The sequence below is a fragment of the Oryctolagus cuniculus genome, chromosome 10 (assembly GCF_964237555.1).
Source record: "Oryctolagus cuniculus chromosome 10, mOryCun1.1, whole genome shotgun sequence".
Taxonomy (NCBI): Eukaryota; Metazoa; Chordata; class Mammalia; order Lagomorpha; family Leporidae; genus Oryctolagus; species Oryctolagus cuniculus.
Window position 1 is genome coordinate 43,915,979 of NC_091441.1, and position 25,321 is coordinate 43,941,299.

The 25,321-nt window shown below is 35.0% G+C and overlaps 1 protein-coding gene across 3 annotated transcripts in view; it reads right to left on the reverse strand.

Annotated features, from left to right (window-relative positions):
- Positions 1-25,321, reverse strand: part of ASXL3 (ASXL transcriptional regulator 3) — a 193,984-nt gene that overhangs the window by 123,517 nt on the left and 45,146 nt on the right. Inside the window, exon 1 of one of the 3 annotated variants that reach the window (XM_051851305.2) lies at positions 2,410-3,237. The exons of 1 other annotated variant lie outside the window; for it this stretch is intronic. In XM_051851305.2, the coding sequence (XP_051707265.2) occupies positions 2,410-2,438 (29 nt within the window). In that variant the 5' untranslated portion in view covers positions 2,439-3,237. Of the gene's footprint in view, positions 1-2,409; positions 3,238-25,321 lie in introns of those variants that run through there. One more of the 3 variants, XM_051851304.2, reaches the window with a different exon arrangement.

A 25,321-nucleotide genomic window follows, 5' to 3' on the forward strand; every position in this document is an offset into this window, starting at 1 on the left:
TCAACATGCATATGCATTGTGGTCCTAAAGGCTTATAGTATTACAATAATATGAACACTCTTTATTATTTTAGGAAGCTGCTTGTCTACGCTAACATATAAATATGGATCCACTAGTTCTGATGGGAAATAGCAATCCTAATGCAAATACAATCCTAATAAAAAAAAAAAAACCCTAATAAAAATCCTAATAATGCAGCTGTAACACTAAAGTTCACACAGTTATATGCTGTCTGCTTATGTAATATCTTTCCTCATGAAGCTGCTACAAGCCTACAAACCTCATTTCATTATTTTCCCTCACAAATGATTTTTGCTTATATTTGAAGTGGCCCAGGCACACCCATAAAGTAAAATTTATTCATCTCTGCAGAATGAATTCCAGATAAATAATGCATCAGAGGTTATACTGAATTCTGAAAAATATGTTATTTTTACGGTATACCCTTCAGACAAAAGCACAGAAAATTTGAAGCTGGGATGATTATGCCAGATTCTGGAGTTTTAATTTAGTGAAACTGTCAGAAATACAGACTTTCCATAGGGACTTGGCAAAAAGATGTTAACATGACAAGTAAAACAGAATCTAATATATAAAAATGACATAATGTAGACTTTCAAAAATATAGCTTAATAAAATTGCTCACCTAACATGAAACCTCACAGTATTCTCTCTGCTGTTGGGTCCTAAGATCTTAAGGCACACAATTCAGGATTCAGATTTAGAATTTTAAAGAGGGAAAGGCATTTGGCACTGTGATTAAAATGGCACTTGGGAGGCCCTCTTCCCATAACTGAGGGCCTAGGTTCCAGTTCCTTCCAGCTTTCCACTAATGCACACCCTGGGACACAGCAATGAAGGATTCCGTAGTGTGTCCCTGCCACCCACAAGGAATACTTATGTTTAGTTGCCAGCTTTCAGGCATTTGGGGAGTGAGGCAATGGATGGGAGCTCTCTCTGTATGTCTCTCAAAAAATAAAATAACTAATTAAAAAAGGTTAGAGGCATTGCTTTAAAAAAAAAGACATTAAAGAATAATACAGATTTAAAGGCAACTAAGAAATAGTGAACAAATATACCACCACTATAATTTATATTTTCTACGGTACAATAACCTAGACAATAAATCTGCTATTAAATAGCAGTTTAAAGACACTAGCAGTTTAAAGGCTAGCATTGTGGCACAGTGGGTAAAGTGCTGCCTGAAAAACTGGCATCCCCTAGGGGCTCTGGTTCCTATCCTGGCTACTTCATTTTCAATCCAGATCCTTGCTAATGGCCCAGGAAAATCAGCAGAAGATGGTCCAAGTGTTTACACTCTTACTACCCACGTGGGAGACCCTGATGAAGCTCCTGGATCCTGGCTTCAGCCTGGCCCAGCACTGGCCATTTTGGCCAATTAGCGAGTAAACCAGTGGATGGAAGTTAACTCTCTCTCTCTCTCTCTCTCTCTGATTTTCAAAATAAATAAATAATCTTTTTTTAGAAAATATGTTTGCTGCAAACATATATGATGAGTACCCAGTACCCTACAAATAATCTCTATTGAATATGATAATTAAATCATACTGTTTAACTCAATAAGCTCAAGAACTACTACAGAAAAATTCAGAAATATGTAATTCATATCATATGACAGTACATTTCCCAAAGTCTCAGTGCCTACTGGAATTTCCCCAAATCTTTTCCCAGAGCAATCATATAAAATTTGTTTTATTTCAAAACTATATATTGGCAAAGAATTAGAAAATATTTTGCAATCAAATGAATTTTATGCAACAAAATCACTCAATTAGTCACTTCGTTTTAAGCATATCACTTAGATTTTTTAGGAGAAAGAGTCTAATTATTCTGATCCATTTTAAGAACAACACAAAAATTAGCAACAATAGAATTTAAGTGCTTAATAAAAGGTAACATTCAATGTGGAATAAGGAAGATACACTTTTAAAATCTATATCATTTACTTATTGCTATTATTCTCATTAATGCCATAAAATTCAGAAAACTTAGACTGCTTTTCCTGAAGTCATGCCTCAGTTAATTGCTACTGAATAGGAATACATAAAATACTTATTTAACATTATTTTTATATTTAGAAAAAATAGAATGGGAAAATATATAAATCTGCCTATCTATTTGAATTTAACACACAATGATTATCTGAAGGTAAGAGAGACGATTACACAAATATGATCTAATCTGTATTCTGAGATATCATGAACACATTATAGGTAACAATTCTTAATTTTAATTTCTTAAAAACTATTTTCTTCAGTTAATGCACAAGTTAATCACATCAATCAGAACTAAAAAATTTTAAATTCGATAACAGAATATGTATATGTGTATATGAAGCCATAAAACATCAACAATTTAATAAAATCTCTGAAATTTCAAGTTACTTACTTTCTAATCAGATGAACGGGAAGAACCATGACATCCGAATTATACAAGGAAAACAAAAGGAAGGAAGAAATAAAAGTTAGTTTTATAGCTTAAAACACAAGTTTCCATCCTACCATTTCCATAAATTTGACAATGTACAGTGAACACGCCAAAGTCTTAGATTTGGTTGCCTATGAGCAGGTGAAGAGGAAAGAACTGGGGCTTTGGGCTAAAAGGCAACCTGATTTTCTTCCGTAATTCTTCTGTAATGCTTTCATTTTGTTCCCATTGCACATGTATTCCATGTTTACATACAATTAGAAGTAAATAAGCAGGACAATATCTGCCCCAAATTCTCTTCATTCTTCCATTCCTTATAATCAGGCCCTTTCCTATGCACCTGCCATTGTAGATATACAGCTTATTCTACTTGTTTGTTTTTTTCCCCGCTAGACTATAAGGTTGTGGAACCCTTCTGGTTTGTTTTCATTTCCCACAACCCCTGAAGCAGAACAGGGGTGGAATTTGGAGGCAGGGGAGCAGTCATAATTGAAACTGTCTAGACATCAAAGAACCCCCAGAGATGCTATGCACAGTCCCAGTGCTGTGTGAAATACACAAAACCATTCCTTTATATTATCAAATTGCTGATGCAACACATAGAATTTTGCTATTAGTGAATACATAGTGGAAGGAATGGTTAGCCTATCTGAATAATTTTAAAGTCACTGGAAGACTACCTGGGGAATGCTATAGGAAGACTATTTGCAAAGATAATAACATAATCAAGGGCCTCTGTTCCTTTATATAAAATAATAGTACTTTGTAAGACAATATTTAAGTAACTCAAATCTTAATCTTAATAAAAATTCTAGATGAAAACTATTTCTTGTAAAAATGCTAAATCTCATTTTTCAAATACAAAAGCATCAAAAATTAATTTGCATAAATAGAAGTCTAAAGACAAATTCAACAAGGCATTAGTAAGCACTATGATAACTGCTATTAATATAAACAGTGGTATGTTTATTTTTCTATCAAAAACAGTTATAGCTTTTTTCAAGTATTACCTTTCAAAACAGTTTTAATTATAAAGGATATATTTTTAAGAGTAAACTACACAGGCTACTGGGGTGCTGGTAAGATTTCAGATCTTCACACAGTATATATTGATTCACTTTGTGAAAATTAAATTGTACAATAGAATCAGTGCACTTATCATCCTATATGTTACATTTCACAAGAAACATTCTTAAAATGTAAAAATTTGTATTCTTGGATTATTTATCTATTTTTATTTCTAATGACCATGTCCATACTAATGGAGGCGAATAAACCATTTTTACCAGTTAAAAAGGATGACTCCTAAACATATATAGTTACAGAACCTGTATCAGCTGAAAAAATCAATAACCTAGATGGTTTAAACACTACCCTAGAAAACTGAGGCAAAACTAAGTTTTTATCTACTAGAAACATTACTGCTAGTGAAGAATTCTATATGGGCGCCGGGTTCTAGTCCCGGTTGCTCCTCTTCCAGTCCGGCTCTCTGCTGTGGCCCGGGAAGGCAGTGGAAGATGGCCCAAGTGTTTGGGCCCTGCACCCACAGGGGAGACCAGGAGGAAGCACCTGGCTCCTGTCTTCGGATTGGCGCAGCATGACAGCCATGGCGGCCATTTGGGGAGTGAACCAACAGAAGGAAGACCTTTTTCTCTGTCTCTCTCTCTCTGTCTAACTCTGCCTGTCAAATTAAAAAAAAAAAAATTGAAAATAAAATGCTAAAATTTGGAGTTCTTTTAGTTCTCTGAATAAGACATGAATGCATGCAATATATATATGCAATTATAGTTGTATATTATCTAAATTCTAGCACAAAACATTAACCAAAAAATGTACACAAAAAATACCCACATTAACTTCATGGCACCTCTAAGATTACTGATGAAATTTTTAATAAGCACTGACATGTGGGGAATAACAGAGATTAGAAAAATATAAAAATAAATAACAACAACCCAGCAATCCAGACAAGGAATGGGTAATATTTAAAAGAGAGATACTTTATAAATTTCTATGTGAAGATATCTACATGATTTTCAATACTCAACATGTCTCTATGGTATCGTTAGAAATGTAATTCATATTTAAAGGAAAGATAATTTGCAAATTTCTTTGTGAAGATATCTATGTGATTTTCAATATTCAACATATTTCTAAGGTAAAGAAAGAAATATAGTTCTGAAACCCTTTTATCTGGTGGAAAAATTCACACAAGAAATAATTACCAAATAATATGTCATGAAATTCAATTCTCAATTTAAAGAAAGAATTTCAGACTCCAAACTTTAATGTGTATCTCTGATTGGCTTGAATACTATAAAAGAAATTCTTCCTAAAATATAAAGTCATTTGAACTTAGACCTTTTATCTACTTTATAGAAACTACCATGCTACCACTAGAAAGACTAAAGTGATTTATCAGCCATACCCAGTAACCTGACCTTGTGTTTTAGAAGGCAAAAATTCCAACACATTAATACAAAGTCAAAAACTTGGTTAGTATTATCTTAAAATAGGCTCTATAAGGAAACTATGGAATAGCTGTTTAGAAGTATAAACTGAAACATAAAATCTATTTTATAATTTTCAAAGACCTTCAATTAAAATAGGTGGTGAGGTGATTGTCTTTAATTATAGAAATAAAGTAAAGAATTATCACAAAATAACTTTAGAAAGTTCATTAATTAATATTTTACTTACATATTAAAGCTCAAATTATCTATTGAGTGGCATACCTTTTGACATGACAGTATTTGACAGATTTATTCTAACCTTCCCCAATCGAAATGATCTCTATTATTCTCCATTTGAAGAATGGAGAATCTTTTAAAGCCTAATTCAATTATTGGGATAGCAGGCTCTTAAAGGAAGGGAGCATGCCATTTACATTTTAATTTTATATCCCTGACAGCATTATAGAAATTCTTGAACTAAAGGGGAAAAAAGAATGTGCCACATATATAGATATTGGCAACTGTACCTCTACATACAGCTATGTATTATGTGACACATGTATTACTCTGTCTATATGATGAAAGGGAGGAAAGTATAATGAACAAGACTGAGGGTGTGGGAGCCAGTTAGCCCGAGTTCAGCTGATGTCAGACTATTCACCGCCTGCATCGCATCACACTCAGTCTCACATTCATCAGATACAAAACACGGATAACGAAGTCAGTGTGTCATAGAGGGCTAAGCATTTATAACCGTGTTGGCATGTTGTAAGTGTTCAACAACTGTGAGCTATTATTATTATTCTCATCACTACTCAAAGTAACCAACATCTACCAAGAATGGTAAATGAAAAGTAATTATTATTTCATACCTCATTTAAAGAATCGGTTCAGGCAATATATTGTTTAATGTCTAACAGCGTTTTCTTCTCATTGGCAAAAATGGCTGAAGACATGGGCATATGTACTGTATTCCTAAATGACTGTCTTCACATGTGTAGCATGTTAAAAAATCAATACCTTATTCAGTAAGGGTTGAATAACAGCAGCACACAGAATGGAAGAGAATAATAGCCACACATATCTATTATTACAGTTACCATTTATTGAGCATCTATAATGTGCCTGGGCTTTCAAAACTCTTATCTGCCTTCCTTACAGCTTTCATAAAATGTAGGCATGAGTCCCAGTTTTATAAATGTGTCTGAATCTTGAAGATTAAGGATCTTACTGAAACCACATAACAAAATGAAGTGATAAAGCTGAAATTCATATTCTACCTAATTCCAGAGCCTATGTTCTTTTTAACTATCCCATATTCTCTCTCCATAGTTACCTCCTTCACTTTGTGTACCTGGAATACTAAGAATATTTAACACCTGGAGGATACACCTAAAGAAAAGCCAGATGTTGCTAAATGGTAAGGTGGTTGGCACCATCTTCACCCAACACTGCATACAGCAATGACTTTCTCAGGGTAGATTTCAAATATTGTAAATTAAAAAGTGAGCTGCAGGAGATGACTTTTTTGTCTTTCTCAGCTAATACTACCCATGAAAACCAAGGAATAAAGAACTTTTAAGAAACATAAAGAATTCAGATCCATAATTCAGATGTCTCTTCAAAGACTTGGATCATTAAAGAAAAAACACAATCCACTCACTGAACAAATATTTACTGAGCACACTATGTATCTCAAACTAATCTTGAAATAAATTTGCACTCTCACAGTGCTTTCCACATAATAGAAATGTAGGCTGAGCTGACCTCAATTTTCTGAATACATGTGAAAAGATGGAATGCAGGAAAAAGGCAGCCTTGAGGCAAGTGACAAAGAGGAAAAACATTTAGAATTTCAATGTTATCCTCAGTTTCTTGCAAGGAGATGATTGAGATATGATCATGCACGGATTTTTTTATACTATCAACTCCAATGCACCTGCAATCAACCCACAGCCATAAGTGTCTCTTCAAGGCATATACTATTTCCCACCTCTGCAAACTCAAAGAGAATATTTTCAATTCGTCCAAAAATGTATCTTCCAAAATAAAATAGTGAACTTAATATATTAAAGAAAAGAACAGATGTTACAATTATATGAGATGACAAATTAGTTTCATATTGAAATGTAAATTTCTATATTCTTGTAGCCAATGAGATGCTTCCATTTTGTCACCAATAATTAATTCTGCCATATTTCCAATATCTGTTCTATGGGATAGATGCTCCAAATAAATTACCAAATTTATGCAATGTTCATTCTCCTCTTGCAAACTCACCAACTATATTAATAATACATGTATATGAAAGTCTCTAAAACAATCTAGCTTGACTCCATGTTTCCTACCCATATCTAACAAAAGGGATCCTATTCACCATAATATCAGCAACATCTCCTTTTATGATATGCCAAAGAATATACTTGGGGTAATGCTGTACCACATTTAAATAGAGAGGATCACCAGGAGAAATGTACTTAGCAGTCACCATTCCCAGGAATGTTTAATTTCATGATCTAAATATTACAAGGTTACTTTAAAACAATGTAAAATATCTTTTTTCTGTTAAAAAAGTTTAATGTGATGATTATTTTTCCCTGTGTAAATTTATAAAATTGAAATGTGTACTCAGGAGCATTAAACAGCACTGGAAAATTTACAAATGATATCCATAGACAGTTGAAAATACTGCGTATTTGTGATATTACATTACTTAATAGATGAAAACCTATTGTGAAAATCCACACACTCATCCCCTACCCTCACCCAATAGATCTGCCTCCTGCTTCCCTTCTGCCCTCACTCAGCCCTGGGTACAAGCCTTCTCCTCTCTAATCATGACTGAAGCAATTCTCAGACTATTCCAATTAGCTTGCCTCCATAAAGCCTCAACCAAGTTCACCTCTGAATTTGCATTTTTACTTCCTCCCACCTTAGCTTCAAAGGATCTTTACCTCACTTACAAGAGGGTGATTTTAAGCTCCCAACCATTCTCCCTGTCTTCAACATCTCCCTACTTCAATTCATCCTACACACTAGGGACAGATGATTTTCTTATTTAAAATAAAACACACACACACACACACACACACATTTCTGTCTCCTTCTCAGGCTGTGCCATTCACTGGCTTTATTTTTTTAATGTGTGGTTTTCACTGCCCACAAAAGCGAGCACAAACTTCACTGCCTGACATAGGCTTCCCTACTATACAATTGGCACCAACCTCATCTTTATCTTCAACTCCCAGCCACTCCCTGTAATCCTATCCAACTCAGTAAATCACAGTTTTTTATGGTTTCCCATCTCTCTGCTTTGGCTTATATGAAACTCTGTGCCTGGAATCGTCTCCCATGACTAATATACTGCACTTTGTCACTCAAATTTTTAAGAGATTTTTAACAACTACTTGGATGGTGAAGCCTTTTGTGATCCTAAGATACCTCTCTTCCTCTAGAAAAAACTCAACACTTTGCCTCTCATCCTTTCTGAAAGTTGTTTACACTTCTAACTTCTCTGCTCTTACAAATTCCAAGAAGTCTGGAAACTCCACAGGGGTCAGACACATATTTATAGATCTTTGTATTGCCTGACAAGTGATCCTAATGTATTAAAAAGTTTTTTTATTGAAATATATTTAATCATAACTATAAAAAGATATTAGAATTACGGGTATGTGAACATAAAGTACCCTAGATGAATATCACTGAATTCTTTTTAAACTCAGGGATATTCTATATATCAAACAGGCTGATGTGGCTGCAATCCTTTCTTTGAAGAACTCTCCTGTCCTTAACAATGTGATTGCAATGAAGCAGTCAATAAAATGGTGTTGATTTCCCTATCAGGAAGGAAGGCCTGATGGAACTATCTCCCTGGTCACAGTGATCAATTGGGGGAGTCTGCATATCTTTAGAGAATTAGTATAGAAATAAAGGGAAAGAGTGTAAGTTATTTTCAGTAAGAACATCAGCTGTAAAGACACCAAAAAAAGATCAGCTGCTGCATAACTGCTGAGAATGAATCTAACCAGAGGAATGCAGAACAAAGCATGGAAAGAAAATAGGGAGAAAAATGACATCACTTGAACTTCTCAGTAATCACGCTGAATATCAACCCTTTGGATGCCTAAATTAAATAAGCCAATAAATCTGACAACTTTCTGTCCGATATGTGATTCACAGAGAACCTAAGTAAGTGATTTTTTTTTTTTTATTTTACCTATGCTTCAATTTCTTCATCTGCAAAATGATGAGTTTAAAACAGGTGTGCTTTATGATTCCACTAACCCTTTTCTGGTTGAGACTTAAGGGTGTTTGGTAACAGTTTGACTGAAGTTCATTCAGTTCAAGCTGCTCTGCTACATGACTCCCTCATCTTCAAGGCCCTCTGCTCTCCTCTCTTCCTTCTCTGCGGTCCTGGTGCTCTTTTTTTCACCTCATAGTAACTACCAGTCATCTCCCCAGTCCATCATGACCTTCCCTGCACTGCTATAGCCATTACAGCCTATGCTGCTATGCTAGCATGTAGTTCTGTTCAGTCTCCCCCTACACGGTTTGGGACGACAGCTCCTCCAGGATTACGATGTTATTAATGACACTTTGTGTTTCCCTTCACCGGCCCTGCCAGACTGGAACACTGAGAAAACATGATGAGCTTGTTGATAAACTGACATTACACAATTTTCAGAGTAGAACAGAATTTTAAATCCAACAATTTCAAATATTAGCTAAGGTCACCCACAAATAGAAATTACGAAATACTCTAGTGAGAAGAAAAACTGACATGACAATTCAGAAAAACATTTGGCCAAGTCTAGTGAAAATAAATGTGCACATGCTCTACAGACTGGCAATTCCAGTTTTTGGTATAGGCTCCAGAAACATACTTTCATAAACAGACATTATTAATTATAGGAAAACATAAATAACATGTTTAATAGGTTGTAGCTATAGATGTGTACATTTTTACCTATATTTTGATAGTAAAATTCTCATCTACAATAATACAAGGAAAATCTACGGCATTGGTTGCTTCTAAGGAGAAAGAGAAGGAAATCAAAGGAATTTCAACTTTTTCTGTTGGACTTTATTTAAAAGAAATCTGAAGCAACTATGAATATCTGACCACAACTGTGCATTCCAGCTGGCTTGTGCTTGGTATATGGTTGCTTTACTTTATTTTCAAGCTTTTTTCAAAATAGAAAGAAATGATTGGTGGTTGTTGATATTTTTCTTTTGCCAACAGTTTGACTTCTATCATATTCACCCCTGAGAATTATTCAACTTATGCTAATGTGTAAACATTTTATGAAAGCATAAATACATAAAAAGTATAAAGGAATATCATTATATTCAACCAAAAGTAAAAATCCCTTTCAGCTCTTCTCAGTCCATTACTTCAGAAGTAAAGATTTTTAAACATCTACATGGCTTTTCTCCAGACACTTTTGTATTTCCATTAATATATATGCATATAAGTATATTCAACACTATGGTTTGGTAGTTTTGATTTATTTTCAATATAAATGAGAGCATTTAGTACCTAATGGCAGGCATGCGTCTTCACTTGACTGGGAGACTTTCCTACAGCTCCATTTTTGCTCTGTATTCCATACATGCTTTTAATATTAATATTATGATCTTAAGAATATACAGAACAGATATAATGTGTCATAAATTAAATATGTCCTTATTACAGAATACATAACTTGCATGTAATTTTACCTACTAAAACACTGTTGCAACAGTCTTGTATATACTTCTTATATAGTATATGCAGAACTATCCCTCTAGAATAGATTCCAAAAAGTTGGGTTGTTAGTTTGGAGGAAACTTTGAAATTTTTGATACCTATCTTCCAATAAGACTAACTAGTCAATGATGGATAATATGAGGTAACTTCAAAAGTACATGAAAAAATTTAATTAAGAATGATGTGAATTTTCCAATAACTATTTTTGCAGTCCTCTCATATCAATCTTTCAATATTGCTAGGACTAGAGATGAAGAAGCAATTTCAGGTAGTGGAAGTAGCATGAAAACAAGCATAAATTCACAGAGCTGAGTGTGGAATGTGGGAGCATGAATCGCTGGCATTTCCAGAGCAATGAGTAGACAGACAGTAGGGTAAGGATGTGACTCCAGTGGAAAGGTATGTACCATGTCAAAGTACCACAGTTTAAACTGCACAGCTACATAGAGCAGATGATGGAGAGCCCCAGAGAATTTTAACAAGGAAAGTGCTCCCATCCTACTGGTAGCATGAATATAGATTTAAACTGGGACACACCTAGAGGACAGACCAGTTATTAGCCTGCAGCACTGGCCTGCAGGAAAAATGGTGAGAGCTCCTTCCGAGCACTGATGGTTGAGATGTGTTAGGGCAGAGATGTAGAGAAACAGTCAAGAAATACTCGTATGTTGGAAAACAAAATAATCAGTAGGAGAAAGATGTGGACTAGAAGTGTGAGTTATGGGAAGAGGAAGTATTTAGGATTGTTTTAGAAACTAGCGGTAGATGGAGGTATAATTAATCAAGATGTGCAATACAGAAGACAGTTTGCAAACAATTTGGTGAATTTTGTTCCAGACTTACTAATTTAAAGGTGTGTATGACACAGTTAATGTTGGGGCAGAAAATAAGCATTGAGGAACCTTCATTGTATAGATGAGCTTTAGAACGGTGCCTACTGGTAGGCTCATTCATGGAGTAATAAAAAGAGAAAAGTGACTGTTTTGAATTTATTATACTCCAAACTTCAAAAAATGATATGAGAAAATATTACTGAGATAAAACAAAGGGAAAAAATTCTAGGAATTTTATTATAAAATTATAAGGTATACTCTAACATCAGAATATGATTATTTTAGAAGCCAGAATAAATCTCTGTATTCATAGGAACAAATAACCTACATATAAATACAAATAGGAAGTTATCAAGAGAATCATCTTTTTAAAGATTTATTTTATTTCTTTGAAAAGCAGAGTTACAGAGAGAAAGGGAGAGACAGAGAGGTTTTTCATCCACTGGTTCATTTCCCAAATGGCCACAACAGCCAGGGCTGGGCCAAACCAAAGCCAGGAGGCAGCAGCTTCTTCCAGGTCTCCTACATGGGTGCAGGGGCCCAAGCACTTAGACTATCTTCTGCTGCTCTCCCAGGTGCTTTAGCAGGGAGCTGGATAGGAAGTGGTGCAGCTGAGATTCTAACTGGCAGTCATATGGGATGCTAGCACTGCAGGCAGTGGCTTAACCAGCTATGCCACAATGTCAGCCCCATTAAGAGGAGAAGCAAGAATCCTTCTTTTAAATACAGTATAGTTTTTCTTATAATTGTAATACAAGAAACATTACTAGGGGCGGGTGTTGCTGTGCAATGGGATAAGTTGCTGTTTGGGACACCTACATCTCAGGTTGCAGTGCTGGTCCCAGCTAATGTGCCTGAGAAGCAAGAGGTGATGGTTCAAATACCTTAGTCCCTGCCAACCACATGGAAGACCAGGATGGAGTTCCTCACTCCTTCCTTTGGCCTGGCCCAGATCTGGTTGTTGCAGCCATTTGGGGAATGAACCAGTAGATGGAAGATTCATTCTCTCTCTCTCTCTCTCTCTCTCTCTCTCTCTCTCTTTCTTTCCCTCTCCCTCTCCCAGATCTGATTATTGCAGCCATTTGGGGAAATGAAACAGTAAATGGAAGATTCTCTCTCTCTCTCTTGCTCGCTCTAACTCTTGCTTTTTGTCATTCTTCCTTTCAAATAAATAAATCTTTAAAAAAGTAATATTACTAAACACCTCTTAATTAAAGATGAGAAAAATCACTCAAATTCCCCACTCCTTAAAGCAACTCTGAGAATTCTGTAAATTTTTTTTAGTTTCTCTTTTCTATTTTAAAGTTACAATTTACCTAAATATTGAATCACAATATTATGTTTCACATTGTACTCTTCCATATTATCAAATGATATCATAAATAACACATTAAATAGTTAAAAATATTGTATCAAAATCAAGGCAGTTATCATCAAACTGATTGTACATCAGAATTCTTAAGAAACATCTTTAAAATGTTCATTTCAAGGCCAATTACATATCTATTAAATAAAAACTACTAGATGAAGCATCAGCTTTTTCTTAAATATTTCCAAATGATTCTATTCGCAGCCATGTTTGAAAACCAATGATATTACCAGAGAACATTTAATGTCCTTTATTTACAATTGAAAAAAGCTCTGATAGATCATATGATGCCATCTTTAAAATCAGGAATATTTTCTTCAGATAGGTTTACATAAGTGGCATTCGTGAGAAGTAAATCATTTTAAATGCTTTTTCTAAATAATGACAACTGACTTTTCAGTCAATGTCTGATTTATACACTCACCAGTCATATGTGTAAAATTAAAAAGCAACACTTAGAATCAATGTGAAGTGTACGGACTGATTAATTTATTAGGTAAACTAAAAAAACTGAAGGGTTTCTTAATAAAGTTTTATTTTTACTATTATTAGTAAGATCAAATGTTTATATAGAATACTGCTTTTTCCTTAGTATTAAGAACTGGAGCATTTTTGCTTATATCTTTTATCATGACACTTTCAGGTTATTATGTTTTTCTTATGATTTTAATAATTTCTTTATATAACACCTCTGTATCAGTTATCAATATTTTCTCCATCAGCTGATTATTACAGTATTACATTTTTGATATGGAGATACATAAAATGCGATGTAGCCTACTACATGCATCTTTTGCTGTGTATTTTATTTTATATCTTCTAACTGTGAAAAGTTACTTTCTGTTAAAGTAAATTTAAATTTATATTTAACTTTTTTCCTAATTTTTTCCAATGGCATAACTTTTAGTATTTCAATTTTCTATCATGGTTATATCTTCTTCAACATAAAATGAAATCATCAAATTATGTGACCAATAAAATGTTATCATTTGCAATGGTTTGCTACACACAGTTCAAAAGGAAAATCATCGGAGATTTCTTGTCCATTACTTAATTTCTGATTCATTCTCCTATCCTTTTTTTACTGCAAAAGACTCTAGTACTCCTCTGAAATTCCTTGATCAGCAGAATGTCAAGAAAATTCAGCTCAGAGTTTTGCTGGCTATGGGAAAAATTTTACCTTTAAAATGTCTGATAAAGGAAATGTCTAAAAATAACTAAACCGACCACTACTGTTAAGATTGGCATTCAACAAATGCCAATCTAATTTAGCACTCCTTGCTCTTCCCTCTTCCTCCTCTTTGTCCACTTACATGCTCATGATACATTATTTAATGGTGATATTCTATTTTGATCACAAGTGTTACCAGATGAAGATATTTAGTAAACATAGCTCTCTAGAAAAAATAACTATAAAGTATGTTTTGTGAAATATATCCCTAAAATTCAGATAGAATATACAGTAAAAACAAACCACTTCAGAGCAGAACTAATTTCAAGGTTAAGACTTCTTTTGGAAACAACTGACTCTGGAAAGGAAATACAAATACAAAGACCAGGGATTTAGGCATCCTTCCTTTCCTCAGACTTAGTATGCGACACTTAAAAATACATCATAAGAACGCAGCAGTGTGCCTGAGAGAAATTTAATACGCCTAGTTCTTGTTTTAATTTCATCCTCGGGGAAATATGATTCACAAGTGGCTAAGGTTGGGAGCAGGGGTTGCAGAAATGCTTATATTTGGTACACATTGATATTAATACATTTCCATACAGAAAACTCAGTAAAATAAAGATTAGGATGACCAGAATTGATGCAAATGTTTAAAGAGAATAAATAATGGTATTTCAGGCTAACAGTTTTTAAAAACTATAAAAGTATACCCACATCCACATTATTAAATTCCAAAAGTAATGCTACTAATAGGTTATATATGTAGTACCTCTGTTTTATAGAAATAAACATCATCCCTAGGAAAAATGTGCATTTTGATGACCCAAGAGGAAAAATGTTATCTTCAGACAAAACAAGAGTTGCTGTATATTATTTGACAGCAGTATCAATGGTCTAACCAAGTACACAGAGACTCTCTAGAGAACAACTCCAGTAATGAAAAAGAAGAACAATATGTAAATATAATCGGGGTGGAAAGAAAGGGAATTGGTGAGCTAAGGCAAAAGTCCAAGAAAAATTATTTTAAACCTGAGGGCCTATTTAATCAACTAACCAAATGGTAACTGATTAAACAGTTGCTGAAATTATAGACCACTACGTATGTTTATGGAACAATACTAGAAAAGTTCTTCTGTCTTCCTTCATTTTTCAATCTTTCTAAAAATACAACCTGGGATATCAAAGCTTCTGGCCATTTGGCAGAAATCGTTATTTAGGTAAGCACAACTCCAACCCACTCATTTAACTTGAATTAATATTCCGGAGGTTTGACATAGCCATTTAAAGCTTTCAGGAAACACTTCCTTGATGCACCTGCCACGTAATTTCATGAAATCAATATTTCACTTAACCTAAGTCAGGAAATCTTAAGGTGCTGAATTCAATTATGAATGCTACTTCATGAGATGTTAAGATAACACTGACACTGAAAATCATTACTTCTAAAGAGCTTTACTGTTTAAGGGAAGGAGAAGTAGTAGAGGTTGCTTCCTAGTATATAAGCAACATAATTAATAATAACCTTAATATATACTACAAAACCTTTCTATTTCCGAATATCACTTTATAAGTCCAAAAACAACATTCTTCTAGCCATGCCTGAAATAAATCTACTGTGATGGTGGGAGACAGATACCCATCATTAAAAAAAGAAAACAAATAGGAACCCGAACTTTATTACTAAAATTCCATACAAATTATTCTTTAAGAAGAACACAAAAATTCACCATATTTTTTGTCATATGCACTATGTTATACATAAGAGTATTAGTAACCTAAGGTTCCACACAGAAAATTTTTGCAGACATATTAAGAAACACTTTTGTCAACAGTAAACAACTGGAATTTGCTTGCAAATACTGTCCTTGCTCAGATAATTGCTACCTGGTTGCCTTTTTTTTTTTTTTTTTTTTTTGACAGGCAGAGTGGACAGTGAGAGAGAGAGACAGAGAGAAAGGTCTTCCTTTTCTGTTGGTTCACCCTCCAATGGCTGCCACGGCCGGCGCGCTGTGGCCAGCGCACCCCGCTGATCCGAAGCCAGGAGCCAGGTGCTTCTCCTGGTCTCCCATGGGGTGCAGGGCCCAAGCACTTGGGCCATCCTCCATTGCCCTCCTGGGCCACAGCAGAGAGCTGGACAGGAAGGGGAGCGACCGGGACAGAATCGGACGCTCCGACCAGGACTAGAACCCGGGGTGCCGGCGCCGCAGGCGGAGGATTAACCTAGTGAGCCCAGGCGCCAGCCTTTTAAGCTTTAATTGACTTTTAAGCATTAATCTTTAAAGTAGTTTTCTAAGCTCCAATGTGGAGTATCATTACTTCATTTTTAGAACAGATAGTGAACAAATGTCAAAACAAACATATAAAATCTGAAATTCTAAAGTTCCTCAGCCCTTAAATAGTAAACATTTGATGATCCTAAAATTGTTCCTTTTGTCAAAGTATATTTTAACTAACTAGAAGTTTAAAAAAAAATTACAGTCATACATTCCTATGTCTTTCATTTCCTCTTTGGTTTGCTCATGCCTCCCAACAGGTATGTTTTTCTTCTTTTTCTTTTCCTCTCAGGCCCTCATTTCAAGTCTAACATTTGCCTGTCACCAACTGTGATGGAAAGAGTAAGCTTTGGAATCAGCCAGACCCAGGCTCAACTATCAGATCTTCCAGCTAGGCAAGATACCTGACTTTTCCCAGCATCAATTTCCTCAACTGTACAATGAAGAAACAGCACCCACTTCTCAATGTTACTGTGAGGATTAAATGAGCTAAAAAATAGAAACTGCTTGGCTCAGTGCCTCACACTGATCGGTTACTGCATAAATGTTAGTTTCCTGCCCTTTTGCCAAAATGACATTCAACAGACAGTTCTAATGATATTTACAGACACAAACATCTGTGATTCTTATTTTCAGTTCTTTACCTATATTCCACACTCAGACCTAATAAACATTCTCCATGTTCAATATTCTGCAAGCTTTTCATTACTCTAATGAAAATAACTGAAATCATAGTATATGAATAAATAACCAAAAAGAAGCACCAAATGTCTAAGAAATATGTTCAAAATGCAAGAAACTACAGTATAGTCCTTATATAAACTTAAAATGGTTGAACAATTTAAGGAAAGGAAGAGTCATCATTTGTGCTGCAAATTCCTTAAATGTATCAATTTGATTCTTAGTAAAACAGAGTCAAAATAATGAAGTGTTTTGGTGAAGATAAAACAACCACTGGGAAAAATCAGCCATCAGCTTCAAGAATATTTATTAGTCAGGCTGCTTTACTTCAAAGAGCCCCAAGCAAAAGGGTGAATAAGTAGACTACAACTTTAGTAAGAAAGACTATGGAGATGCAGTCAATGTTCATAAGGAAGAAGGCTCTAGATATAAACCAGAAAGGGAAATAAAACATCTCTGCCTAATATTACAATGAGATTTACATGTTCAGATAAATTTGTGCTCAAAATGTAGCCACAGTGTACACAAGCGTAATTCAGCAGAGAAATGAGAAAGCACACACAGCCTCCCAGATTTTCACCTTCCAACAAGTCACACTTTCTCAGCTTCCATTCTAGTCTGCACTGTCACACTGACAAACAGATACAACGTCGGTGAGTGACATCAGTCTGGAAAATACTCTCATAACCTTCTACCAGTCATTCAACTCACACTGCCTGGCTTTCAGTGTCCAGTTTTCCTCTCACACCCACTAAACATGAGCAAGGGAATGAGGGATTCTACTGGGTTCCATACAGGAAGACCCTCTGTATCCATGTTTCACCCAACAACACTAGCTGGTACCTACCCGGAAGGAATGAACGGAACCACTCCAATGCACTCCCAGCCACTCCTGCTAGTTCAAGCATTCGGTTCAGCATCACCTCATGACCAACACGAAAGCAGCTGAGGCTCTAATATAATCATCATGGAAAGGTGTCCCAAATCCTTCATTCGAGGAAGATCCTTCATACACACCAACGCTGTCTCCAAGCCATGCCGGGGTCTGAAACCAGACTGGAAAATATTATATATGTGTATATAAAGTAAAACTCCCAAAAAGCACTCTTCTATGTTGTCATATTCATTTACAGCTGCTTAACCCATCCTATGTATATTGCCTTCTCAAGATGAAAATATGAACATTCAAGAAAAGATCTTTTCCATTGTAGAAGATAAACTTAAAGCATATGAAGACCTGGTGCTGCCTGGTAAGGTAGTTGAAGTGGTCCAAAATGGATTATACCTTGTCCTGAAGGGAAGAGAGAAAACATAATATTGGTTTCCAAGGCAATTTTCTAAGTTTGATGGACAGAATCTAACAATTCTGCTTTTTTTTTTTTTTTTTAAAAAAAGGCCTTGGGTTTTTTCGAGATGGAATAGCAATGTCAGATTAATCTTTGACACTCTTTTGGTATTACCAAGTATGCCTTGCTTTCTCTTGAATCCACTGTGTGGAAACCACTTTCATAATCCTAAGTCGTATCACCTTGACTGCATTGTCAGACTCTACGACTGACTGAAGAGCTCCACACTGACCACACTTGCTTACCATAGAAGTAGGGCCAACAATCTTACAATGAACAAGAACTTCAAATGGTAGGAAAAATATAAAATGATCAATGGAGCCAAAGAGCTACTATATGTTAAAAAGGGAAAAGAATTCTAACCAACTAAAACAGTATAATCATTTGCTTACTCCATAATGGACAGGCTTTTTAGAAACAAAGCCATAGTCATTACACAGAGTATTCAATTTTTTTCTTGGGCCCTTTATTACAAAGTTGAAGACTATTTCCTTTTTGTTTGCCCTTTCTTCCAAAATAACAGAATACTAACAACTTAAACTTTCAATCCTACTATAAAATTTTTCCAAGTTTTCTATTTCCAGAACATGTCCACAATAAAATGAAATGGATCAGATCACTCTAACATTATTTTCTATGTACTTACCCTAAATTATTTTGCATTAAGCAAATAGCTATCTGTAAAACTATTCATCATATATAACTCCATTTAAAATTAATAGAATTCCATCTTCTCATCTCCATTTCACTTGCTTTGCTGGTAAGATTCATTCCATCCTTGTCAGTTACATTCAGTTTACATTAACTCAGAAATGTCCATCTGCTGTATTGCCTCCCAAGAGTCACTTGGTATCTACTTTGGCTCCCAAGTCAATTATTCTATGAATGTTAAATATTCAGAAATATTTTAGAGTTATTTGGACCTGAGATTTACATCAAACAAAATACTTATTATGTTTGGCCACTCTCCTCACATTTCACTGCATCTCAGAAAGAGGATCTCTCTCACTAAGGATCATACAAGGAATTAATAATTCACTCAGGTTAAAAAAAATCCTCAGAAAACATTATTTTGAAAGGGACAGCCCACGTGGCTGGTTACTTCAAACTTACAATCCATTTAGCATTGGCAACATATAATGGCTTTCCTCCTAAAAGTTTAAGCTCTTGTGTTTGATCTATTGACCCCTGTTTGATAACCTGAAGTTCTGACCACCGTATTGGAAAGTGCGACAGTTGTCTTAAACCATCCCTTACACAGATACTGGTTAAACGTGTCTCTTAGTACTGGGCAGTGATACAAACCATCTAAGAACTATACAGGATATGCAAACACAAAGAAGGTTTGTCTCACTATCTTGGAATTCATAGTTTAGCTCAAAGAAGACATGCAAACAAAACAACTATGATAATGACACATTAAAAACTTCCCACAGAATACAAAGAAAGAAACTATATTTCTGTTTTAGCACTGTGAAGAAAGTTTCCCAAGGGAGCTGACAACCCATATCTTATATGATAAATAGCATTAGGGAGTCAGTGACAGTAATAGCAAAAGTTAAGACATTAATATAAATGGAAATTACAAGAATCTTGGAAACCAGATCCCTACTCATAATTAAAATATATTCTATGGTGGATTTGGTTTAATGGACAGCAAAAAAAAATCAGTATAATAGAAAACTCCTAGTATACTATGAACATTCAATAAACATTACTCTATGAGAATATGAATGACAGAAGCACAAAAATAATGACACAGATTTTTCCAAAACATTATTTTCCACAGTTAAATGTAGACCTTCTGACAGCAAAGGTTCTGTTCACTAAAGTCTATTTCCAAAAATTTCATTTTATGTATGCAAAGCTTAGTAATCAAATTCCAAACAAAATGTGGATGCCTGTAAATACACAGGATTCTATCTTTCCCTCCAAAAAAGTACCAACTAGGTAATTTGCAGGAGTATTGTCAGAAAACTATATTTAAATGCATCTGAGTGTGAAGGATGTAAAAGCAGAAGACATTCAAAGTCAGTTTCATACATTCAGAAGGCTAACATGGCCTAACCAAGAGAGCTAGTTGGAGAGAAATACACCCTCCAAGTTACAAACAAGATCCAAAACAGTAACCTAGAAAGCCAACATTAGTCATTGGTATAGGTCATACTGAAACAACTCAGGTTCCGCTTCAAGTTTCAGTTTCTTATTATGAAACCTTAATTAGAATAAAAACCAGTTAAAATATCTTTTATATCTTATGACATTTTACATAAAAATAAAGTTTAGGTTATATTCTGTATTTCTTACTTAAAACATTAAACTTTTGGCAACAGTGTGCCAAAAGACTACTGTAAAATATCTTAAAATACAACTTGGACTTCATTCAATCTTCATTAGCTTTCTTCAAATTTGTAAAAAAGCAGTAAACACTGAAATGCCATAAGCCAAAAATCTTATAATTGACAGCACAATTTCCAAGTTTTTCCAAACTATTTTGTCTTTAAAACAAACCTAGGATAAAGAGCTATAATTTCCCCCCTTTTTATTGGAAAGACAAAAATAACAACAACAACAACAAAAAATTACCTGAGTGACTTATCCACATAACACATTATTTTAAAAGCAAAAAAAAATTTACATTTTCATTTACTCAAGTAAGAAAATATCAAGAGCCTATTATACAAAGGGCACCACAGGAAGAGAAGGATCAATGAGACATGAACTCTACCATTAAGGAAATTGCAGTCTTATTAGAACAAGAGAGAATCTTAGAGTTTATTGGATTCTACAAGAAAGGAACACACTTGTAATAATGGAATAGCCAGGATAAAATAATAAATTGAAGTTCAGAAAGCTAAAGAGTCCTACAAGGAGGAGGCAGCATATGACATTTAAATTGAGCCATGAAAGTGAGGATGGAAGGCAAAAAATGGTGAAATTCAGAGCCAGTATTATGGCACAGCAGACTGAGCTGTACTTGCAACACTGGCATCCCATATTGGAGCTCTGGTCCAAGTCCAGGCTGCCCTGCTTCTGAAAAGCAGCAGACAATGGCCCAAGTGGGCCCCTACCACCTCAGTGACAGACATGGATGAAGTTCTTGTTCCTGGATTCAGCCTCGCCCAGCTCTGGCTGTTGCGGGCATTTGGAGAGTGAACTAGCAGATGGAAAATATCTCTCTCCTCTCTTTCTTTCTTTCTCTCTCCCTCTTCTCTCATCTCTGTTGTTCTGCCTTTCGAATAAATAAATCTTTTTCAAAAAAATGGACCAACCCAAAGAACTGAAAATATACAGAATATTTGTGTATAAAGTATACAAATATAAAAAAAGATTAGATATAATATATATAAGGCCAAGCATAAGATTAAATGAAAAAGATATGGCAGAGGATGGTAATTCCCTAATAACTGCCCTCCCCTACAATTAAGACCCCTTTAGATGTGAACTGAGAACATTCTTTCTACAACAATGAGTATACTCAGCTCAGTGCAACCAGGTATCAGACCAATGGAACAGGCAGAGAACCTGAGGCATTCAACTTCTAGAATATTTCCTTATAGGGACTATGTGCACCCCTGCTTCCAGCTGCATGCCATCTCAGACCACTGTGGTAAGGACAAAATCCTAGAGATGGCAAGGCAACATGACGAAAGGTCCTGGTTCCCTGGATATCTTGGTGTAGCAAAGCTACAGAATTACTCCTGTGACTATCCACCTCCAGACTGTAATGTGGGAAACTCATGTCTATTTGATTAAACCACTTACGTTTGGTTAACCATGCAAATTTACACATTAGCTTTTGCAATAGTTTATAACATAACATAAAGTAACAATGAAAAGTAATTTTTTGGACTTCACTACTCAAAGCCTAAGAAAAACAATCTGAAAATATTTAAATTATTTCCAAAGGGCTCAATAAAATCAGCAACATACAGTTGTAGCAGGCTTTTTAATTGGTTGAATATTTTAATAGACAGAACAACTTTAAATGGTAAAAAAAAGTCAGGAATCAATACTACCATTTTGTAAGTAAAGATAAAAACATATAATGACTATAAAAAGTATTTAATTGCTTGAAATTGTATTGAACTTGACCTAATTTAGTGATTAAAATGCCCATTCATAAAGAAGTCAAATGAGTTCTAATATCAGCAAAAACAATCAATAAATGAGAACTTTATTTTGCCTTTTTTTTTGCATTAGTAATGTTCTCATTTACTCACTAAACTTTTCATACCACTCAATTTTACTGTAATTATTTAAATATTTCATGGATATACATCTCATTTTTATAAAGAATAGAAGAAAAGCTTGATACATAAGCATAAATATAATAACATCAGATGAATGAAGAAAGAGATTGAGCTATAAGTGCACTGGAAAAATCTGAAAAGAAGAGAAAAATGAGAGTTTGATGGCCCTTTGATTCAACCTGTCTGCAAGCAAATCTATTGGTCCTTGCTTCACATTTCTCATTTCATATTAAACATTCCAAAGAAGAACTGGAACATATTTGTTCAGCAAAACGATCTATTCCTATGAGGTTTACATTGCCTCACTGTGCCTGGCTGAGCTCACAGACCCCCTCCATCAGCCCAGGGCAGGAATCTCAGGCAATCACAGTCCTTCCCTGTCTTTCCTATAGTTCCTTTGGCCAATGTCTTGATGGCAACAAGGAGGCAATGAGACTAGAATCAAGAATTTTAGGCACAGGTGTTATGGTGTATTGAGTTAAACCACTGCCTGCGATGCTAACATCGCATATGAGCTCCAATACAACTCACTTCCAATTCAGCTCCCCACTAACCCCCTCAGGAAATCAGAGGAAGACAGCCCAAGTACTTGGGCCCCTCCCACCCATGTGGGAGACCCTGATGGAGTTCTAGGTTACTGGGTTCATCCTAGCCCAGCCCCAGCCATTTTGGCCACTTGAAGAGTGAACCAAGGGACAGAAGATACATCTTGCCCTCTCTCTCTGCAATTCTGCCTTTCAAGAAAATACATTAAATCTTAAAAAAAAAAGAATTTTAGAGCATTATTTGATGTAGAAATTACAGTACAATTTCTCTTGTACTCCTAATTCCTGCCAGTGGTTTTATAAATACATACCACTGAAAGCAAATAAAATCTGGTAATAGAGAGTGATTGAATCAATGAAAATCAATCACTTTAGCAAAAACTATTGAAAGACATGTCCCTTCCAATGGTAGCTTAGAATAGAACATTTATCTTTTTATCTGTTTATACAGTTTGACTATCACTTACTGCTAGGCTTTTGTATACTCTTATAAATTCTAAAATAATCAGCAGCCTTTTTTTTAAGTTTAAAGATGAATCAATGGGTGAATATTGAACACAGCAGTTAAGAAACTTCTTGGTATGCAAGTATCTCATATCAGAATACTTAATTCAGGTTCCAGCTTCCCTGCTAATCAGCATTCTGAAAATTAGCAGGTAATGGCTGAAGTTCTTGAGTTCCCTGCCATCCGGGACCCAGATCGAGTTGCAGGCCCCAGGCTTTGGCGTGGCCCAGATCTAGCTACTACAGTCAATAAGTGAGTGAGTCAGTGGATTGAATCTCTCTCTCTCTCTCTCTCTCTCTGTCTACTTTTCAAACAAAATGAAAATAAATGGTTTTTTTTTTAAGATGAGCCAAATATACACTAGCTCTATTACTACAAACAACTCACTTACCTTTTTAAGCCTTAGTTTATTATCTATAAATTTAAACTATATCATCTTCAAGGTTCTTAGTAAAAACTTGATATAATTCTAAGTTTAACTTAATTCAGACCTTAGTTTGCATCCTAATGTAGTCAAAGCTTTGCTGAATGACCTGTTTGTAAAAGGAAACATATTTCCATGTCAATTCTCAAGAGCATGGTTTAAAAGTATGCATGGTGATGCTAACAGGAAAGACTCCTTGTGAAAAATCGGTCCTGACCTTTATGTCTTTACCAAAGAATTAACTCCTCATCATGAGAATTATATAGCACTCATACTCTCATTTCACAAAGGCATACTCTCAACAAAGACTAGAAATTGCTTGGAAGACTAGGTAATCAGAAGTCAGATAAGGAGAAAACCAGATTTGAAATTTTAAGTAATTATCTGCTTCAAGTTACTCAAAATGCTTCAGATACTATTGTACAATTCCTGATCACTTTCTAATGAGCAAAGAAGTGAAGACTGTACCACTGAGTCATTTTTAAAACTTTGAAAATAGAAAGTTATAATTGGCTGACTTTTTGGTAATGTGATAAAACAATGATGTCTAAAACTAAAACAAATTGTAATCTTCAAAACACAGTTAAAATTTCCAATGCTAAGGTTTGATTTTAAAAAAATGAGTGGTAAAAAGTGTGTCTGATAAGCCTTAATGGTATTTCCTGTGTTCCTTATTCAACACTTTCCATCTTGGGGTGGAGATGTAGCAGAATTCCAGACTGAGTTTTGTTAACCCCATCACTTAAGAAGTTAAGATCTGGGCCACTATTACATTATCCCACTAACAGCAAGCTGTTCCAACAAAACATGATGCATGCCATCTTTCTATGTCTCAAATCAAGTTGGTCATCTTGAATAAACACAAAGTAAGCAACCAACTGAATAATAACAATTATACAAATTACTATATTTCACTACAGACATGCTAAAGAAGGACTAGGTCATGAATTCAGGCTCTGAATGTTCTGCCTGGCAATGTTACATATTTCAATGTAAAATCAAAAATAAAAAGGGATGGTGGTGTATAAGTGAAAGGAAAATGGTTGGACAGGTGGTCATGTTATGGATTATAAATAACAGTAAATTATCTCTGCTTACACTCTGTTTAAGAAGATGCCTAAAGGATGCAGTAATGCTGCTTCTGAAGCCGAAGGCACTTATTTCACTTATTTATTTGGGCTTCCTTTTCTTTCTCTAGATGTATTCCTTAAAAGAAAAACAAGGTGGGGCTGGCACTGTGGCATAGCAGGTAAAGCCCTGCCAGC